This window comes from Panulirus ornatus, chromosome 33, assembly GCF_036320965.1.
Source record: "Panulirus ornatus isolate Po-2019 chromosome 33, ASM3632096v1, whole genome shotgun sequence".
NCBI lineage: Eukaryota > Metazoa > Arthropoda > Malacostraca > Decapoda > Palinuridae > Panulirus > Panulirus ornatus.
In genome coordinates, this window is record NC_092256.1 from 9,881,889 (window position 1) to 9,903,298 (window position 21,410).

The following is a 21,410-nucleotide window of genomic DNA, read 5'->3' on the forward strand; positions in this document are numbered from 1 at the left end:
ATTTAAGAATGGTAACATGATGTAAGAAAGGAGTGCATCTCTGTTGCTGTGGCCACCAGACAGACAAGCTGCAACCACAGCCCAGACATTTACACTTACACACAATCCTAAGGCCTTACATATCCTTTTCAGTACCAATTTTTTCCGTCTTTTTCGTGCAGTGATAAAATGTATCTGTAACATCATGGATTCATGTTACTTTAGAAGTGATTTGAAAATGATAACATGATTTAAGAAAGGAGCGTACGTCTTGTACTGTGGCTAGTAGACAGGCTGCATGCTGCTGCATCCACTCAAGCACCCAACCCCCCCCCCCACACACACACACACACACACACACACACACATACACATCTGGAAAAGATATCAACAGAATATTAAAAGGACCTAACCCATATAAGGCTCATGTTCCTAATGAAATTTCATCATATATGCTAAAAAGGTGTGCATATACAGTTGACAGACCACTTGAATTACTGTTCAGATATCACTGAATAGGCATGGTGCCAAGGGTATGGAAAAGGGCAGACTTCATATCAGTATATAAGAAAAGAAACCTGGAACAGGTGATGAACTACAGATCAGCCATACTAATAGGTGTAATGTGTAAGGTTCTGAAAAAGATTATTTGAAAGCAAGTGGATGACTTTCTGGTGGAGAAATTTCCATAAGTGAAGGAAAGCATGGTTTTAGGGAAAGGAGATTGTGTGTAACTAACCTCTTCGAGTTTTACAACAGAGTGAGCTCAGTCTTGGACAAAACTTTTGACTGTCTGTGCCTGGACTACCAGAAAGCATTTGACATTGTGCCACATAGGAGCCTAATTATGAAGCTGAATCACCAAACAGAATAAGGAGGGAAACTCCTTTACTGGACTAAAGATTATTTCATTGGAAGGGAACAAAGGATGCTTTTCAGAGAAGCCTTTTTCAAATAGGGTTGGTTCTGGGACCATTACTCTACTTTATCTACATTAATGACTTGCCTGAAGACATAGGCTCCTACTTGAGTATGTTTGCAGATGATGTAAAAGTCATGAGGGAAGTGAAAAGTGAAGAAGATTGCATCGGCTTACAAGGGGACCTAAACAGACTCCAAAGTTGATCCGAAACGTGGTCATTGAAATTTGACCTTAGCATATGTAAAGTAATGAGAACAGAACAAAACAAAAGACAGCCTTTGTATTATTCTTTCCTTGCAGGAAGTAAACTTTAGGATTTTATGTGTGTGAGAGGGACTTGGGAGTAAACATCATCCTTAACCTGTTGCCAGAGTCCCATATTAGGAGAATAGTTAAGGAGTCACCTGTGACATGGGGAAATAGAGTGGAAGTGTACTGGTGGAAGAATGCATGGAATGATGGATGCAAGGGAGGCATGAAAGGACAGGGATAAGTGGAGACTCTTTTGCCTTAGCCACCCCTTGACGGGAGTTCCCAGAGGGATTAGGCATTAGAGATATAGATGGATAGATAGATAGAATAGCTAGACAACTTGTTTGCTCACAGTAGCTTTCAAGTGCATGGATAAAGAAATATTTAGCAAGCTATTAATGTCCTATATAATGCCAAAACTAGAATATGCTTCTCAGGTTTAGTTGCAGCATCTTAAAAAGCACAGAACTCATAGAGAAGGTCCAGAGGAAGGAAACAAAGATGATACCAGAATTAAGAGAGCTAAGTTGCAGGGAAAGGCTGGAGGCTTTAGATTTATCCACCCTGGGATAGGGAAGAGTGAGGGGTGACCTGATCACAACACTTCAGTTTTAAAAGAGATCGATGAAGTGAACAGTGCTTTGAAATGGGTAGGGATAGAAAAACCAGAGAACATGATATCGTGTGAGAATTTGTGAATAAAGATGTAAAGAAATACTTTCATAGTATAAGAGTGGTAGTTGATTGGAACAGATTTACTTGAGGACGTGGTTAATTCAGACAGCATACATAAATTCAAGAGGTTGTATGATAATGAGTGTTCAAGAGATAGGGCCCCATGATTACAAAACTCCCTCCCAGTACATTATGAATAGGTAATTAAACACACTCACTAACTGAAGGCCTTATATCTCTTCTCCACTATCAACTTTTTTCTTTTGCATGCAATAATTTAATGTATTTTTATAACACCATGGATTTATGTTACTATAAAAAGGATTCAAAAATGATAACTTGCTGTGAGAAAGGACTTAGTCTTTGTCACTGCAGCCACCAGACAGACTATGTGCTGCTACCACAGCCCAGCCACCCATACACTCATTCAGACTTACTCCTTACACCTGCTCTGCTCCATTATCAGATGTTTTTCTTGACACTCATCCTCCACACATAAGACTTTCATGGAATAAAATTTTATTAAATAGAGGGTATGTACCACTTACTAAAATATCACAGCTGCAGTGGGAGATGATACTAGGTTGGCGGGTTACTGATCTGTTTCCTCAACTTTTTTTGAAGAAGGTATCCAGGGTTAACTGCTTTGCTTGGCACTTCCTCTTACTTAGCAGTTTTTGGTAAGAGGAAATACCATTCATCACAGTCCTGTTGACATTGGTGCTACACTCCCATTTTGGATAGCTTATGGAAAAAGACTCCAGTATCGATGATTTTTTATATGCTTTCCCTCAGAAATGCTGTTGTAAGGTTTCTCTCTGGTGGAGTCTTTTTTTATCATTGTTAGCTTCCTCCTCAACATGTGTCAACTTTTGCAATATTTTGTTAGTAAGGCTTTCCCATGAGATTGAAGTAGCTCTTCCACATTGGCCTCCAATCCTAGATGTGAAGAAGTATTGTAATGAGATCACAATGCGAAGCTCTTTTCCTGTGGTAGGCAAAATTTACAGTAAATAAAGAACATGGATTCAGCATGGCTACATGTGCCTGTGTTCTTTGCTCTTATTAGCTACAAAGTAATTGTTGCAGTGTCAGAAACACTGAAGAAAGGAGAGTGCTGATTGGCTATGTGGAAGCAAAGAAACAAAACAAGCAGGGTGGTGGAGGAGTGAAAGCATTCGTATGGATTCATTAACTCTTTCTTTTGATGAATACATGAAATAAAGATCCACCCCAGGACCAATAGCACTATATCAAAGCAGCACTAAATGGGGGAGCTTGAATTGAGGAAGTGAGTCAGTTGTATGCTGATGACAACACAACTTTGAGAAACTGCAAAAGTTGGTTTTTGAGTTTTGGAAAGTATGTGAAAAGAGGAAGTTGAGAGTAAACATATATAAAAGCAAGGTTAATAGGTTTAGCAGTTCTTAGAGACAGGTTAGCAGGAGTTTGAGTATGAGTGGAGAAAACTTAGAGGAAGAGGGATGTTTCAGGTACTTGGGAATGGACATGGCAGCAAATGTAACCATGGAAGCTTGGGTGAGTCATAGGGTGGATGTTTGAGGACAATATGTGGTATAAAGTGGTTTGATGAAGTAAGTGATAAAGGGATAAGAAAGGTGTGGTAATAAGTGAAAACAGGTTGATAGAGCTGAAAGGGGTGTGTTGAAATGGACATATGGAGAGAATGAGTGAGAAGAGGTTGACAAAGAGGATGAATTTGTCAGAAGTGGAGGGGTCATTGAGGAGGAGGAGACCAAAATGAAGATGGAAAGAATGAGTGCAAAAGATTTAAGTGCCTGGGGCCTGAACATATGGGAGGGTGAAAGGCATGTTTGTAGAGCTGGACTCATGTCTATTTGGGGTTAAAAGAGTGATTGAAGACTTTTGTAGAGATGCAGTCATTCTGTTCTAGGTGAACCATTGTTCCAATTATGAAATGTAGCTACCTGTAATGGGGCTCCTGCAGCACTGAGACAGTGCTGCAATCAGAAGCAAGGTTATGATAGACTCCTTTTGAAGCAAAAAATTCCTCAATGAGATTGTATTCCTTTCTGTCAACTGATAATGATCATAGAAATACTAATGATTAATGAATAAACCTATTTCCATGTCAGGTGGAGGATGAAAAGAAGGTGTGGGTACCAGAGGTCAATTACCCAACTGGCAATGGTGCAATGCGGCTGCGTCAGCAGACTTTCACTGTCAGGCGTCTTGGGGACCCACAGCCCGATGATGTCAGTCAGTCCATACAGGGTCTGTAGAGATGTAGTTCTTCACCCTTTATGAGGAAAGTGTCTTTGTTGTGTGTGTATAATTGAATAATGATTTGTAATCAATTGTTTATACATATGGGGAGGGAGCTTTACTCTCATGGGGTCCCTAGACCTCTAACATTGTTATAGTGCATGGGCTAAAACATTCTTTTATTTGTATTTGATCACAAAGAACACAAATGTACATTATTGATTCATGCTCTTTCACCAGTTTATTACTCAAAGATAATGAAATCCGTCAGTCACATTGCAGAAAAGTGATCAAGTATGAAAAGAAATTTCATAGTTGATTGCCATTTCTCAAAGTTAGTGAGGTAGAGCTGGGAACGGATGAAGAAAGGCCACATCCACTCACAAGCATCCTCTAGCTGTCATTTGTAATGCACCAAAACAACAGCTTCCTATCCACAACCAAGCCCCATAGAATTTTCCATGGTTTACCGTAGATGCTTCACATGCCTTGGTTCAGTCTATTGTTCGCACATTCACCCCAGTATACCACATACTTTCAGTTCACTTTATCCCTTGCCTGCCTTTCACCCAGCCTCATATTCAGGCCCTGTTTGTTCAAAATTTTTTTCATTCCATCCCTCCATCTCCAGTGTGGTCTCCCTGTTTTCCTTGTTCCCTCCACTTCTGAGACATACATCCTCTTTGTTGACCTTTCCTCACTCATTCTCTCCATATGTCCAAAGCATTTCAGCACACCCTCTTGTGCTGTCTCAACCACACTCTTTTTATTACTATACATCTCTCTTACCCTTTTATTACTTATTTGATCAAACCACCTCACACCATATATTGTTCTCAAACAGTTCATTTCCAACACATTCACCCTCCTCCACACAGCCTTATCTCTAGCCCATACCTCACAACCATATAATATTGTTGGGACTATTGTTCCTTGAGACATACCCATTTTTGCCTTCACAGATAATGATCTCTCTTTTGATACATTCTTTAGGGCCCCCAGAACCTTTGCCTCCTCTCCCACCCAATGACTCACTTTCATTTTCATGGTTCCATTTTCTGCTGAGTCCACTCCCAAGTATATAAAACACTTCGTTTTCTCTAATTTTTCTCCATTCAAAATACGTGGTCTGTGTGAACATTGTCAAATACCCTGAATAACTTAGAAGTTGGAAACAGTTCCCTTTTCCTTCTGACTCCAAACTCATGCGGTATGTTAGAAGCCTTTTATTTAAGAGATAGTTTATTTCACCTGCCATGGTGCTCTCTTCAGCAGTTTAGAGAGGTGACCAGGCTGATGACATAATCTGGTTTGGGTCTAATGTATGTTGCACTTATTGAGTATTTCTGGTTATATGTATGCATTTTCAATTCTTAACATTTGATTTTATTTCATTCAGTAAGAATTTTATATTTTCTTAATGCTCTCACTTATTGAAGTTATATTTTCATACTGGCCATTTCTTTCTGCAGATAAGGTATTCCACGGTACGAACGCATCCCTGGTCCTAACGTGGAAGATTCACATGCCTTTCACCTGCAACATGCAACTCCTCTATTATCCATTTGATGTGCAAGTGAGATGTTTCATAACACACAGTTACTACTACTCCATAGTAGTCATGTGCTGCTTTTTAACATTTGTTTCGATAGTTTTTTTTACCATTGACACTTAACATTGGAGGAGGATGAAACATTTGATAGTCATCATCAGGTGTAGTGTTAAGGTGTTTTCCTTTCCTCTGAAAATAGATTTTTTAACTAAATGGCATTGCGTGTTGTATGGCTTCCATCACTTTCTCAGACCATTTTCTGTTCCTGAATAAACCTTGATAATATAATTTTGTAATGCCAACATAAATTTAGGCCTAGGCAGAGACCTACTCAATTTTGGTTGGAGACACAGCACCATGGTCTGGAAGCTGGGTAGGGGATAGTCTGGAGGCTATGAAGTGATGGACTGTTATGGAGACCATGTAAAGATGGTATGGAGGCCAGGTAGGAATGGTATGGAAGCTAGGTAGGGATGGTCTGGAGGCCATGCATTTGTCTCTGAACATTATTGGTAAATATAGTGCCATACAAGCACATGTGTAAATCAGAAATTGCAACTATGAATCTCAGGAAATATTGGCTTATATCAATGGTTGTTTACTACGGTATGTGTTATATCCCTACATTTTGTAGTTATCCATATGAACATGGGAAGGAAAGAAATGAGAAAACTTCCCAGTAAAATAACACGAGCTACAAGCTTTTGATTATATTTTAGGGTAATATCATTATCGTTTTTAAGTATGGACTTTAATACAGTCAATAGGTTGGAGCTCCTGTTTTTATTTTTCCTGAGGATTAGCGAAATGCATGTATAGGGCCGTTGTATAAAGGCAAGGGATACAGAAGGAAGTGTTCTAATTACAGAGGTATAATTGTGTTGAGTGTACCTGTTTTGTTGTAAGGAAGACACCATGAACGGTTATGATGGGGTTATCAGGGATGATTATGGTGGGGGCATCAGGTAAAGTTATGGAGGTACTGGTATGGTTATGGAGGAACCAGGGATGGTTATAGAAGCATCAATCACAGTGATGGATGAGTTGGTGAGGGAGGTCAATGCAAGGGTCTTGTAGAGAGGGTAGGTATGTAGTCTATAGGGGGTGAGTAGGCCTGGGAAGTGAGTCAGTTGTTTGCTGATGACATGGCATTGATGGAAGATTCAAGTGATTCAAGTTTGAATGAAGAAAACTTATAAGAAGTGGGGTATTTTAGATACCTGGGAATGGGTATAAGTAATGAATGGAACCATGGAAGCAGAGGTGATTCACAGAGTGGGTCAGGTAATGAAAGTTCTTGGAGCATTGAGGAATGTGTGGAAAGAGTGGTTGCTGTATAGGAAGGGTGAAAATGGGTACGTTTGATGATATAGTATAGTATAGTAGTGAGAGGCATGGGCTAGATGAGAATATGTGAAGGAGGGTGGATGTGTTGGAAATGAAATGTTTGAGGACAATATGTGGTATGAGGTGGTTTGATCAAGTAAGCAGTAAAAGGGTAAGAGAGAGGTGTGGTAATAAGAAGAGTTTGGTTAAGAGCTGAAGAGGGTGTATTTTAATGGTGTGGACATCAGGAGAGAATGAGTGAGGAAAGGTTGACAGAGAGGATATATGTGTCAGAAGTGGAGGGGACAAGGAAGAGGGGGAGCCCAAATTAGGGATGGAAGGATGGAGTGAAAAATATTTTGAGTGCTCTTACCCTGAACATGCAGGAATGTGAAAGGCTTGTGAATGGTTTAATCTTCATGTTATCTTACACTATAAAAGCAGTTACAAATTTTATTTCTTCCATATACAGTATTCTGTTTTTCTTGTTATTTCCATAATACGTGTTCATCAGAAGCAGATTTACAAGAAAAGACTCCCACAAGATTAAGAGCAGCATTTTAAACTTTTATTAATACATTAGGCAATTTATGTATTCGATGTTCTGTAGGTACTTAGGAAGAAGTACTGCAAAACTCTCTTTTCTCCCTCATTTTTCTTTAACAAAATAGTTTTTTTTTATCAGAATTACTTTGTTACAGGTCTGTGTTATCCCTGTAGTGATGGCATCAGCTTCTGTTGAATACCTGGTATTTGAGAAGCCAGTGGCAGAATATCTGGGTGAGAAGGCTCTCACTGAAGTAGAGGTGAGTAAATTAGTAAACCCTCATGATCATCACTAATTATATGTGAATTTCACAGCTGTATAAGGTTTCGTAATCCTATCAAAGCATTGTTAAATTAGAGGCATTTTTCATTTTCTTTAGCCAAACAGTAAATGAAACATTCTTGTACCTACAGCACAGCAAGCTACCCCAACAGAACTTTCCAGTGGTGCAATAGTACTATGTGTTCCTCTGTACCTGCTGATTTGTCACTTATGTACTCCTACACTTTATTTTTCCACCACATAATAATCTTGCACACTTGATGTACTTCCTCACACATGGCGTACATTCTATCTACCTATATTATCTTCAAAAAAACCTTGTCCACCTCCCATACATTTTTAGAGGCAATGTCACACTTACATTTTATTACTTCATCATCTCACCTTTGGCCCTGATTACCATCAACAGACATTTGGGCATGGAATTGGCAAGTTTCCCAGAGTATTTTAGGTCCATGTTTTGGTCCATAAGATCTTCATCTCCTGAATGAGGGGAGATACTGATGAGCTGTTGCAGGAAACAGCCTCCTGATCCTGATGGGTGTTGGTAGCATCTTTCAGTTATGATATATAGGGCCTTGCTGATGCTGTTTATGGCGCACAAACAAGACTAAGCAAGAAAATTCAAGAATACAGTATGATAACTTTTGGGATGGTCACATGTGCTAATCATGACTGTTGTGTTATCATGTGTGACATTTTTAGGAATTTAGTCTGTATTGATTATTATTTCAAAATATATATATTTTTTCAAGGTTGGGGAAATATCTGTGATAGTGAAAAACACAACAGGGGACTCAATGAGCTCAGCAGTAGTGAGTGTGAAACTTCGGCGACGTTACGCCTTCTTCATGACATCAACCTACTTTCCTACAATGTTATTGCTTCTTGTGGGCTATGGTACACTATACATCAGTCTTGCCATGCTCCAAGTAAGTTTTCATATCTCTTTGGAACACAGTCACAATGTGTATATGGTGATATTCCTGATATAGAGAAACCTTTGTAAGTGGCACAAAAGTGGGCACAGTTATTGGTGTGTAGAGCACAGACTAAAATTTCTTTAGATGTAAATTTTGATATGCATGATAATAGTTGCAATATGGCTGTCCATTCAGACCATATTTTACGAAACTTTTGGATCTAATTCCCATGACTGACCCTTGAAACATTCACTGTGCATTGTAAGTCTTCCTTGTAGCAGTCATTTCACCATAACTCTCTGTGTAAACCTTTGAACATAAAACTTTAATGACCACACTATTCCTCACAAGCAGGGATGGAACTACTCACTTGGCCATCTCCAAGCCAATTTTTTAGAGGAACCCCACCCATACCCAAACTCCTCCTATTTATACCCATGTTTTGAAAACAGTGTTAAGGGTTTGATTAACGTCTGAAGATGTTGTTTAATTCATAGATTCTTAAGAGTTTTTCACACATGATTATAGTAATGTGGCTGTCAATATACAATGACCTCATATTTCTTCAAATATGATATTCATTATTTAACTCACAGCTGGACATGGCAGAGTCAGTAGACTCATACCAAAGTTTTCTTTGCTGCACAAAGGACTTATGTCTCAGTTCAGTGACTCATAATTCAACGGTATACCGTCATGTGGGTCATATGATATGACTCACATTATTTCAGAATTAACCAAATGTGTCAGTTCATATCATTGATCACTTGTGTCAGTGTTCCAGTGCTAGTCTAGCTCGCCATTAGTATATTTTTGAATGAAGAAACTTTAAGCCTAATAGGAGACAGATACAGTTCCATTCAACTGTAATGGAACTGTAATGACCTTTTCTTTCTATCAGCAGAGGAGTTTAATACATTTTCATCATATGCTAACTTTAAATGGAGGGAAGCTGATAAGGTTGGATATTTACACTACTGTCAGGATCATTAAGGCTGTCATCATAAAGTTATAAACCATTAATCAATAAATCTGGAGCACCTTATTCAGATGTTCAGTGTATTTCTAAAACCGTGCATCCTGTCGCTGTATATATGACTATTTGAAGGCTGATGTAACAGTTTTTTTTTTCTGTAACCTTATGTGAACATTTACATACATGTCTTTCTCTGTTTTTCAGTTTAGTAATGCAGTCCAATTCATTAACTTTATTATGTTTGTTTGGAAAGTAAATTACATGTAAAATACATATATGCTAATGATATTGATGAATGGGAAAGTTGTATTCCTGAATTGTCTGTGCTGCAGGTACGATCCATCATGTCTCTCACAACCTTGTTGGTCCTCACGTCACTGTACACACAAACAGCTGCCAGCCTACCCAAAACCTCTTACCTTAAGGCTATAGATATATGGCTCCTGTACTGCATCATTGTCCTTGTCATCATCATCGTCAGTCACATCTTTACAGACTTTGTCACAAATTTGAACAAGCCCATGAAGGTAAGCATGTTAAGCTTAACTCTCCTTCTGTGTTCCTAAGATTTAAGCAAATAATTTCACAGTAGGCAGCCATATATCAGGAGGAAAGATTTCAAATATCTTATAGATAATCATAATGTCACATGTCTGAGATTTGTTGTACACTTTCATTTGTCACGTGAGTGAATGTCAGAGGTAATATAGTAGATGTGAAAAAGATTCTGTTTTGAGATTATGAGTCGATAACTAGCCTTCAAGAAACCATTGAAATGGATTTAGGATGCTTGACAAGATTAATTTTAAATGTCAAACGACTGTTCCCAAAAGATCTTTATCAGTCTAACCATACATCAAAAAAAACTATCTAGAGCCTAATAGATATGATATATGGGGTTAATGGCAGAGGACCTTATTATGTCTTGATGCTGCAATTGCAAATAAACTTTTTACTCTTAGTGTTTTGACAAGTCAGGAAGAAAAGAACATGTAAGTTGTAAGGACAAGTGTTTCATCCACACTTATTAAGAAAATGAAGACTGAAAAGAGTACAGGAACATGGGAAACACAACAATAATTATCAGCATGAGTAGTGGTACAATTAGGAGAATTGTTACCCCTGGTGCAGGGGCAGGAAGAGTGGAGGGGTGCAAGGGATGCATGTCAAGAAAAGCTTAATCAAATTGGGTTGAGGTCACCAGCAGAATGCCACAGAGATCTGTTCTGGGACCTCTTCACCTTTTGATGTATGTAAATAACTTGCCAAAAGTAATGAACTCATGCCCGAATATGTTTGCAGATAATGCAAAGGTAATGAGGGGACCTTAACATACTCCAACGTTGCTCTGATCCATGGTTGATGAAGTTCAACCCACGTAAATGTAAAGTAGTGAGGATGAGTCATAGTGAAAGAAGGCCTTGGTATGATTATCATGTAGCAGAAAAACAAGCTTCAGGAATCTCTATGTGAGAAAGACTTGGAAGTCAACATTGTCTCTAACCTGTTGCCAGAATAGTCAAGGAGGCCAACTGTCTGTCAGCAAATATTAGAATAGGAATTTAGGTCAAAGATATGGAAATATTCAGCAAGCTCTTCACATCACAGGTAAAAACCAAAACTAGAAAATGTATCTTGAGTTTGGTCACCACACCTTAAGGAACACAGAGCGCTAAGAAAGGCCTAAAGAAGAGCACCAAAGATATTGCCAGAATTAGAAAAGATGTGACGGAATACTTTTATAGTATTTGTTCACTGGTGATACAGCGCTGGTGGCTGATTCAGGTGAGAAACTGCAGAAGCTGGTGACTAAGTTTGGTAACTTGTGTGGAAGAAGAGAGCTGAGAGTAAATGTGACTTAGAGCAAGATTATTAGGTACAGTAGGGTTGAGGGACAAGTCAATTAGGAGGTAAGTTTGAATGGAGAAAAACTGGAGGAAGTGAAGGGTTTAAGATGTCTGGGAGTTGATTTGGCAGCAGATGGAACCATGGAAGCAGAAGTGAGTCACAGGGTGGGGGAGGGGGCGAAAGTTCTGTGGAAGGCGAGAACATTATCTCTGAAAGCAAAAATGGGTATGTTTGAAGGAATAGTGGTACCAACAATATTATATGGTTGCAAGTTGTGGGTTATAGATAGACTTGTGCAGAGGAGGGTGGATGTGTTGGAAGTGAGATGTTTAAGGACAATATGTGGTGTGAGGTGGTTTGATCGAATAAGTGATGAAAGGGTTAGAGAGATGTGTGGTAATAAAAAGAGTGTGGTTGAGAAAGCAGAAGAGGGTGTTTTGAAATGGTTTAGTCACATGTAGAGAATGAGTGAGGAAAGATTGACAAAGAGGATATATGTGTCAGAGGTGGAGGGAACGAGGAGAAGTGGGAGACCAAACTGGAGGTGGAAGGATGGAGTGAAAAAGATTTTGAGCAATCGGGGCCTCAACATGCAGGAGGGTGAAAGGCGTACAAGGAATAGAGTGAATTGGAACGATGTGGTATACTGGGATGGACATGCTGTCAATGGATTGAACCAGGGCATGTGAAGCATCTGGGGTAAACCATGGAAAGTTTTGTGGGGCCTGGATGTGGAAAAGGAGCTGTGGTTTTGGTACATTATACATGACAGCTTGAGACTGAGTGTGAACGAATGTGGCCTTTGTTGTCTTTTCCTAGCACTACCTCACGCACATGCGGGGGAAGGGGGTTGTCATTTCATGTGTGGCGGGGTGGCAGCGGGAATGAATAAAGGCAGCAAGTATGAATTATGTACATTTTGTATATGTCTGTGTGTGTATATATATGTATACATTGATTTGTATAGGTATGTATATGTGCGTGTGTGGATGTGTATGTGGGTGGGTTGGGCCATTCTTTAATCTGTTTCCTTGCGCTACCTAGCTGACGCGGGAGACAGCGACAAAGTATAATAATTCATACTTGCCTTTATTCATTCCCATCATCACCCTGCCACACATGAAATGACACCCCCCCTTCCCCCGCACGCGCGTGAGGTAGCGCTAGGAAAAGACAACAAAGGCCACATTCGTTCACGCTCAGTCTCTAGCTGTCATGTATAATGCACCAAAACCACAGCTCCCTTTCCACATCCAGGCCCCACAAAACTTTCCATGGTTTACCCCAGATGCTTCACATGCCCTGGTTCAATCCACTGACAGCATGTCAACTCCGGTATACCACATCATTCCAATTCACTCTATTCCTTGCACGCCTTTCACCCTCCTGCATGTTCAGGCCCCAGTCACTCAAAATCTTTTTGTATTATACTATAAAAGATTGGGGAAGAGCAGTGTGGTTTCAGAAATGGTTGAGGATATGTGGATCAGGTGTTTGCTTTGAAGAGTGTGTGTGAGAAATACTTAGAAAAACTGATGAATTTGCATGTGGCATTTATGGATCTGGAGAAGGCATATGATAGGGTTGATCGAAATGCTTTGTGGAAGGTCTTAAGAGTATATGGCATGGAAGGTAAACTGCTGGAAGCAGTGAAAAGTTTTTATCAAGGATGTAAGGCATGTGTACGGGCTGGAAGAGAGGAGAGTGATTGTTTCCCAGTGAAGGTTGGTCTGTGGCAGGGATGTGTGATGTCCTCATGGTTGTTTAATTTGTTTATAGATGGGCTGGTTAGGGTGGTAAATGCAAGAGTTTTGGAGAGAGGGGCTAGTATGCAGTCTATTGGGGATGAGGGCCTGGAAAATGAGTCAGTTGTTCACATATGATGCAGCACTGGTGGCTGATTTGATTGAGAAACTGCAGAAGTTGGTGACTGAGTTTGGAAAAGTGTGTGAAAGGAGAAAGTCAAGAGTAAATGTGAATAAGAGCAAGATCATTAGGGTCAGTACGGTTGAGGGAGAAGTTAATTGGGATTTGAGAAAAATTGGAGGGAGTGAAGTGTTTTAGATATCTGTGAGTGGATTAAGCAGCAAGTGGGACCTATGGAAGAAGTGAGTCACAGGGTGGGGTTGGGGTTGAAGGTTCTGGGAGTGATGAAGAATGTGTGGAATGAGAGAACGTAATCTTAGAGAGCAAATATGGGTATATTTTAAGGAATAGGAGCTCCAACAATATTATATGGTTGTGAGGCATGGGCTGTAGATAAAGTTGTACAGAGGAGAGTGGATGTGTTGGGAATGAAATGTTTGAGGACAGTATGTGGTGTGGGGTGTTTTGATTAAGTAATGAAAGGGTAAGAGAGATGTGTGAAAATAGAGAGAGTGTGGTTGAGAGAGCAGAAGAGGGTGTGTTGAAACAGTTTGGACAAATGGAGAGAATGAGTGAGGTAAGGTTGACAAAGAGGATATATGTGTCAGAAATGGAGGGAACAAGGAGAAGCGGAAGACCAAGTTGGAGGTGGAAGGGTGTAGTGGAAAAGATTTTGAGCGATTGGGGCCTGAACATACAGGAGGGTGAGAGATGTACAGGGAATAGAGTGAATTGGAACGATGTGGTACACCAAGGTCGATGTGCTGTCAATGGACTGAACCAGGGCATGTGAAATGTCTGGGGTAAACCATGGAAAGGTCTGTGGGGCCTGGATGTAGATAGTGAGCTGTGGTTTTGGTGTATTACACATGAAGCTAGAGACTGAGTATGAACGAATATGGCCTTTTTTTTTCATCTCTTTTCCTGGCGCTACCTCACTGAAGCAGGGGGTAGTGATGCTGTTTCCTTTGGGGCGGGGTTGCGCCAGGAATGGATGATGGCAAGCAAGTATGAATATGTGTATATGTTTGTATATGTGTATGTATATGTTGATATGTATATGTATATATATATATGTGTATATGAGTGAATGGGCCATTCTTTGTATGTTTCCTGACACTACCTCACTAACGCAGGAAATGGTGATCAAGTATTATAAACAAATGAAATACTGTAAAAGTACTTTGAGTGGTAGATGAATGGAATGAAATGCCTGAAAACAATTACTGAAGAAATTTTAGAATTTGTTTGATGGAGAATGCTCTAAAGATGGGGCCCCATGAATGCAAAACTCCCTCCTCATTAAGTACAGATATGTAATCACAGAAAGAAGTAGTCACGTGGTGCTGTTGGAGGGATGAGGTATTGTTAGGGTCCTAGGGTGTAGCTGCTGGAAGGATGAGGATATGTAAGATATCATGGTGCTGCTGCAGGAGGGGTGAGATGTTAGTGGGGTCCTATGGTGGTGATGTAGGAAGGATAAGGCATTGCCAGGGTTCCATGGTGCTGCTGTAGGAGGGATGAGGCATTGCTAGGGTTACCATGGTGTTACTGGAGGAGGGATGTGGTGCTGCTGTGTCCAATGATGATACTGTGGAAGGGGTTAGGTGTTGCCAGGGCTCTATGGACCTCCTGCAAGAGGATAGCAAATGATGCTGGAGTCACTTGTTGCTGCATCTGAAAAAAGCAATAGTAGAGTCCTGACAGTAGCCAAAGATACCCCTTATTGAAGATATGAAGTAGAGGTGATGTCCAGGACTAGAATGACATCTGCAGTGGCTGCATCCTGTATTTAAGTCAAGACAGCTTAGCCTAGCCTGCACCTTTCATGTGGTTCCAAGATATGGTTATCTATGTGAATTACAGTTATGATTACATCATTGTGCAGCATGCCATTTTGATGTACTAATGTGAACTATAAGCTGCAGGCAAGAAGGACAATGAAGTGATATGTTTATACATTGCTACAATGCTCCTTATATCTCCTACTTCTCATTGTAGACACTGGGCAGAAATGAGGTAGAGGCTTAAAGTGGCTTGAGAGTAAATATTGATGGAATTGGGGCTAAGGTGAGGCAGGTAGGAAAGGAATATTCACAGGGCAGTAGTAGTTGTTGGTCTGATGTTGTGGAGTGTGTTGAGCTGGCATGGCTGCAGTTCAGAACTGCTGGACTGGTGTTGCAGGCTGGCAGTGACATCCTGGAGCATGAACTGTACTTTCTAGAATATTTGTAAGGGAAAAATAATGGAAAGCAGAAGTGGAATATTGAAGGGGAGGGGGATGAATCAGCCAAGTTAGTTGGTGTCTCAGTTAGCAGCCTAATGGTGGTCAACAGAAACCACCTCCCTCTTGAGAAATCCACTGCAGGTGGGTATGCTGGCATCCAGGAGGTCATACTAAATGGAAAGGTAGCTTGGCCCCTGATGAAGGTATAGTTGGGTTGGATAAAGATTTGTTGTTGGTTAGCACCATATACTCTTTAGGAATGTAAGGAGTGAAAGCAAGGGTCAGAAAAATAGGTAACTCAATAGTAACTACAGTAACATGTGCATAGGTATGCAGCTGGTGCAGGGGCAAGAACAGGAATGAAGCAGTAATCACATGGTGATGCTGCAGGGGGAATGAAGAGCTGGCAAAGTCTTGTGGTATTGATGTAGGAGGAATAAGGTGTTAGCAAAGTCCCATTGTGCTGTTTCAGAAGGGAGGTGCTGGCAAAGTCCCATGGTGCTGCTGCAGGAGGGATGTGTTGGCAGGGTCCCATAGTGCTGTTGCAGGAAGGATGTGTTGTCTGATCTTGTGATGCTACTTTAGGAAGGATCCCCCAGTGCTGTTTCAAATGGGATAAAGTCTTGTGAGGGTGATGTCTGGGATGACTTAGTGCCACATTTAAACCCTGGTAGTTTTGCATATTGGACTCCAATTGGTGCATGGTATCAATGTCTCACTGCTTATGCCACTTGAGAGCACTTACATAAAGTACATTTACAAATATAGGATCTTAGTCCTACATTTTATATAGGTGCACACTTCTGCAGGACATTTATGTTGCAGTGATGAGTGAGATTGTTTATCACATGTGTTGTTAGCATTTGCTCAAGAATATTTCCTTGTTAGCTGTGATAAGTCTAAAGGATTAAGCAATAAGTTTCAAGGTAACATTCCTCCATGTGACTGTAAGCTTACAACTTATGGCTGATACCTTTAGTCAAATGCTAGGCCATTGATATAAGGTACATTATCAAGGTCTTGTGTTATTGTTTGTTACACAGCAATAATCCTGTCAGGTTATGTTGACAGAAACTGGTACATTTTACATTATTTTCTAACTGGTCGGGATGGATGTTATCAAGTCATGCCTCTGTTCTTCTCATAGTGAAGTACAAAGAGTAGAAACATAAATTATCTGGCATCAGAGGCATGATCACTGACCACAGTACTGTCATGGCTCAGAACAAATATTTCGTGATCACCACGTCAGTGTGATGAAAAAGAAAAGACACGGTTATAACAGCCATGCTGATGCCAAATATATCCAAGTCATGCAAGTGCCCCTGTCACATTGTAAATGTTGGTGCTACCCCATTCCCCTCACTCCAAATAATCACTAAGATACCTTCAAAGGCTCAGTCCTCTGTTCTTAACGCTACCTCGCTAACGCGGGAAATGGCGAATAGTTTGAAAAAAAAAAAAAAAAAAACCTTCACTGCACCTATGGGCTATCCTTCCCTCACTGTGTGCAGATCCTGAAGACTCAGTCTGACCCTTGCAAATGATTTGCTGTATCATTTGTATTCACTCTTCTGCTATATAGAGTCTTCTGCTCCGTAGGACCTCCTAGGTATCATTTTTTGCCCCGTCACTATTTCCTCTCACTTGTCTCACATTGTTTGCAGAGTTGATTTCATGAAGGGACAGGCTGCTCCATACCCCAGCCTTTTTTTTTTTTTGAGAATTTATCAATTTTGCATGGAAAGTAGACCCACTTCTTGGGAATACTAAGGTGCTGCCTTACCAAGCATAAGCTAATTTAAGATATTGTGACATTCACAGACAATTTGACTTATTCACCCAAATGTCAACAACAAATTTCAGGAAACAGACATATCACAGTCTCTTTCAAAATTTCCTTATTACTGATTTATGTTTTCCATTTTCATATATTTTGTGTCTTTGGATTTAGTTCAGGTTATGAGTAGCCTCAAACTTTTCCAGGTGTTGCCAGCTAAAACTGCAGTATCTAAGTCCAGCAAGTTTGAGAGCTTTAAAACGACACCCAAAAACCTTGGACCAGCACTAATTCGTCTTATGAGGATCCTTATTCCTATAAGCTTCTTCATCTTCAATGGCTTCTACTGGATGTTTGTTTGTGCTGTTATCTAACATTTGAAGGAGAGTATTTTTTAAATGAATGGCTAAGGTAACCATGTATTTCCAATATTCAGAAGGCCTCTGACGATTTTGGATATTTTTATTATATAAGACAAAAAGTAATAGTAACTTTGCCCACATATTCATTTGGTAACTAGAATGAGTGTTGGAAAACTACTTTTCAATAAATAGCATTTTATTGAAGTAAATAATACTGCATGCTTACATACTGTGCAATGTAAACTGACAGTTAAGACAGTGTTGGTAAGAATTACAATTACTCCTATGTCGACAACACTGTTGAATGTCAGTTCTTCAATGGAAAATATCTATGAAGATACAGGAATAATGGGTGAAAATCAGTATGATGTATATGCAGAACACACAGTGTCTTGGGAAAAACATAACCGTTTTTCTCTTAAATTAATGAGTGTAGGTTTTCTTGGTGAGCTGCATATTTATGATGTTATTCCTGAAAAGAAAGACAGTGTACTTCTTTTAGTAAGAGAATAACTCCTGGCTGCTTTTTTTTTTAACCCCTCACTAGGTAATTCTCAACATGCATTAATTTACTTATATTACAATTACTTGTTTGAGATAGCTTTTATAAAACTTTGTTTATGGTCTAACATTTGTGTCACCAAGTAGAAATGTTTATACACTTAATTACTTGTTAATATTTATACAGATTTTTTTATCACACAGAAATTACTTGTCACTTGACACCATTTTTTTCCTATGATTGAATTAGGTCACAACTTTCCTAGTTAGAAGGATAGGCATTAAGACTTACACAAGTGATATGAGCAAGACATGGTATGAACCTGTTTCCTGTAGATACAACTCCATCATTTACATGTTTGATTAAATACTGCTATCGGTTTCAAACTGTGAAACTGATTGTACTGATGAAGAAAACTGTGTAATAATGATAATGAGCCGATACAACACAACACTAAAGACAGAAGCAAATTATTTCTATAAAATTGGAAATGGCATGCTCAAAATGAATGAGGAAGCCTCATACTGAATATAAGATCCTTCCTGTTCTTTCATTACCACCATATGAGTTGGACTCCTCTGACATTCTGACTTGATCTGATGTGTCATTATGTTTCAGTTCAACAGTACCCCATTTCCAAACCCCTACCGTCTTCCTTCTCCAAATTGTTCATTTTTCCTAGTCTTTCCACATGTCACCTATGAAATAAAATCTTTCTTCAGCAACTGCCTAGTATCCAGAATCCTTAGATATCTGGGAGTGGATTTGGCAGTGGATTGAACCATGGAAGCGGGAGTGAATCATAGGGTCGGGGAGGGGGCGAAAATTCTGGGAGCGTTGAAGAATGTGTGGAAGTCGAGAACGTTATCTTGGAAAGCAAAAATGGGTATGTTTGAAGGAATAGTGGCTCCAACAATGATATATGGTTGTGAGGTGTGGGCTATAGATAGAGTTGTGCGGAGGAGGGTGGATGTGTTGGAAATGAGATGTTTGAGGACAGTATGTGGTGTGAGGTGGTTTGATCGAGTAAGTAATGAAAGGGTAAAAGAGATGTGTGGTAATATAAAGAGTGTAGTTGAGAGAGCAGAAGAGGGTGTTTTGAAATGGTTTGGTCACATGGAGAGAATGAGTGAGGAAAGATTGACCAAGAGGATATATGTGTCAGAGCTGGAGGGAACGAGGAGAAGCGGGAGACCAAATTGGAGGTGGAAAGATGGAGTGAAAAAGATTTTGAGTGATCAGGGCCTGAACATGCAGGAGGGTGAAAGGCGTGCAAGGAATAGAGTGAATTGGAACGATGTGGTATACCAGGGTCGACGTGCTGTCAATGGATTGAACCAGGGCATGTGAAGCGTCTGGGGTAAACCATGGAAAGTTCTGTGGGGCCTGGATGTGGAAAGGGAACTGTGGTTTCAGTGCATTATACATGACAGCTAGAGACTAAGTGTGAACGAATGTGGCCTTTGTTGTCTTTTCCTAGCGCTACCTCGTGCACATGCGGGGGGAGGGGGTTGTTATTTCATGTGTGGCGGGGTGGCGACGGGAATGAATAAGGGCAGACAGTATGAATTATGTACATGTGTACATATGTATATGTCTATGTGTGTATGTATGTATATGTATACATTGATATGTATAGGTATGTATATGTGCGTGTGTGGATGTGTATGTATATACATGTGTATGTGGGTGGGTTGGGCCATTTTTTCGTTTGTTTCCTTGCGCTACCTCGCTAACACGGGAGACTGCGACAAAGTATAATAAATATATATAAATGAATAAATATGTCTTTTTCATTCTTGAGATGAGTTATATCCATTCTGAATGCTAGTTTGTATCCAATTCATTTACTGTTTCAGAGCATAAGTTATAATTACTTTTCTAGTTGCACATGTTCCATTCCATTTTCATTTTTCTCATTGTATACCCCATTACTGTACTACAGGGAGTAACATCATTTTATGCACAAACAAGGGTTTGGTTGAAGTCATAAACAGAATTAACTGCAACACTCATCCCAAAGAGTTAACACTACACAGTCATGCTGTGACTCTTCTCAGATATGGAACTGTATGATAGGGTTGATGGAATAATGAATCAAACTTAAATCTTGTGTAACCATAAGTGAAGAGAGGATGAATGGTCACCCCTTTCTTCTGGGATTTTTTTTCCCTCAAAGATGTAGACTTTGTTGTCATTTCTTGTATCAGCTTAAACTAGTTATCCATCTGACTATTCTTTTACAATGGCTTTGATCCTGGTATCCTTAAAGTTACTGGTTGGTACTGTAGATGATAGCTCTAATTAGCAACAGCTAACCAAATTTTTTTTTGAATACCTTAGAATTACTAAAGCAGTTTTAAGTATAAAAGTAACATAATTATCAAATGTTCCCTATATTTCCATTTACCTTTGAAGTACCCTACAATATCTTCTACATTATTCAAATTGTTGGTTATGTAAAAGTCATTATCTATTCAAATTGGTTATGTAAAGTTCATGTCTTTCTTTCCTTTTCCCTTTAATGATTGCCAGACCTCTCATTTAGCAAAATGGTAGGAGCAGATAGATAAAGTAGTAGGTTGGAACATTAGAGAGAAGCATTTGAAAGTAGTAGTAGTAGGAACATTAACAGGGAGTATTAGGTAGGAGCCTCTGAAAACACTGTGCTAGAGTTGCCCTCTGCCTATTAATGGTGAGGTACAAAAGGCTAAGGAGCAGCACTAGAGTTTACTAGTTATGGAGACTCATTTGTCATGCCAACCTCGAGAGAGTTCCCAAAGGGAACAGGCATTTTAACGACCACATGGAATCTCTTCTATCAAATGCTTATAGTACTAAACTGATTCATCATTAGCTGGATTTACCAAGCGTCACACTAGAGTATGTTAAACTTCAGTATCAATACATTCAAGTTTTCTGTATTGTTAACAAGATCCTGTTATCATTGCTTAGTAAAAATGCCTAGGTGGATAATAATACCTTCCTTGAAATAAGCCAGTGTCTCTTAATTGTTTGATAAGGTATCTATAGCAATAGCAGTCAAGTTCACTTTTTCTTTTGGTTGTTGATTTTTCATTATTAGGTTGAAACAGAACTTAAGTGAAAGTTTTTAAAAGTTTTCCATATCACGACTTTAGATCA

At 39.6% G+C, this 21,410-nt stretch overlaps 2 protein-coding genes across 24 annotated transcripts in view; one reads left to right on the top strand and one right to left on the bottom strand.

The window, feature by feature from the left end:
• The window catches only part of LOC139759444 (uncharacterized), a 131,031-nt gene extending 112,748 nt beyond the window's left edge, over window positions 1-18,283 (top strand). For 17 of the 18 annotated variants that reach the window (XM_071681563.1, XM_071681564.1, XM_071681573.1 and 14 more), the window contains 6 exons: window positions 3,946-4,084; window positions 5,548-5,651; window positions 7,655-7,759; window positions 8,538-8,714; window positions 10,014-10,208; window positions 17,609-18,283. In XM_071681563.1, the coding sequence (XP_071537664.1) occupies window positions 3,946-4,084; window positions 5,548-5,651; window positions 7,655-7,759; window positions 8,538-8,714; window positions 10,014-10,208; window positions 17,609-17,776 (888 nt within the window). In that variant the 3' untranslated portion in view covers window positions 17,777-18,283. The remainder of the gene's footprint in view (window positions 1-3,945; window positions 4,085-5,547; window positions 5,652-7,654; window positions 7,760-8,537; window positions 8,715-10,013; window positions 10,209-17,608) is intronic. The other variant, XM_071681580.1, reaches the window with a different exon arrangement.
• LOC139759442 (uncharacterized) overlaps window positions 1-21,410 on the bottom strand; it is a 227,895-nt gene that overhangs the window by 6,013 nt on the left and 200,472 nt on the right. For 4 of the 6 annotated variants that reach the window (XR_011715054.1, XM_071681561.1, XM_071681559.1 and 1 more), the window contains one exon: window positions 17,943-18,236. The exons of 1 other annotated variant lie outside the window; for it this stretch is intronic. Coding sequence is in view for 1 of the 5 variants with exons in the window: in XM_071681558.1 (XP_071537659.1) it covers window positions 18,188-18,236 (49 nt within the window). In the remaining 4 variants the exon portion in view is untranslated. Of the gene's footprint in view, window positions 1-17,942; window positions 18,237-21,410 lie in introns of those variants that run through there. One more of the 6 variants, XM_071681558.1, reaches the window with a different exon arrangement.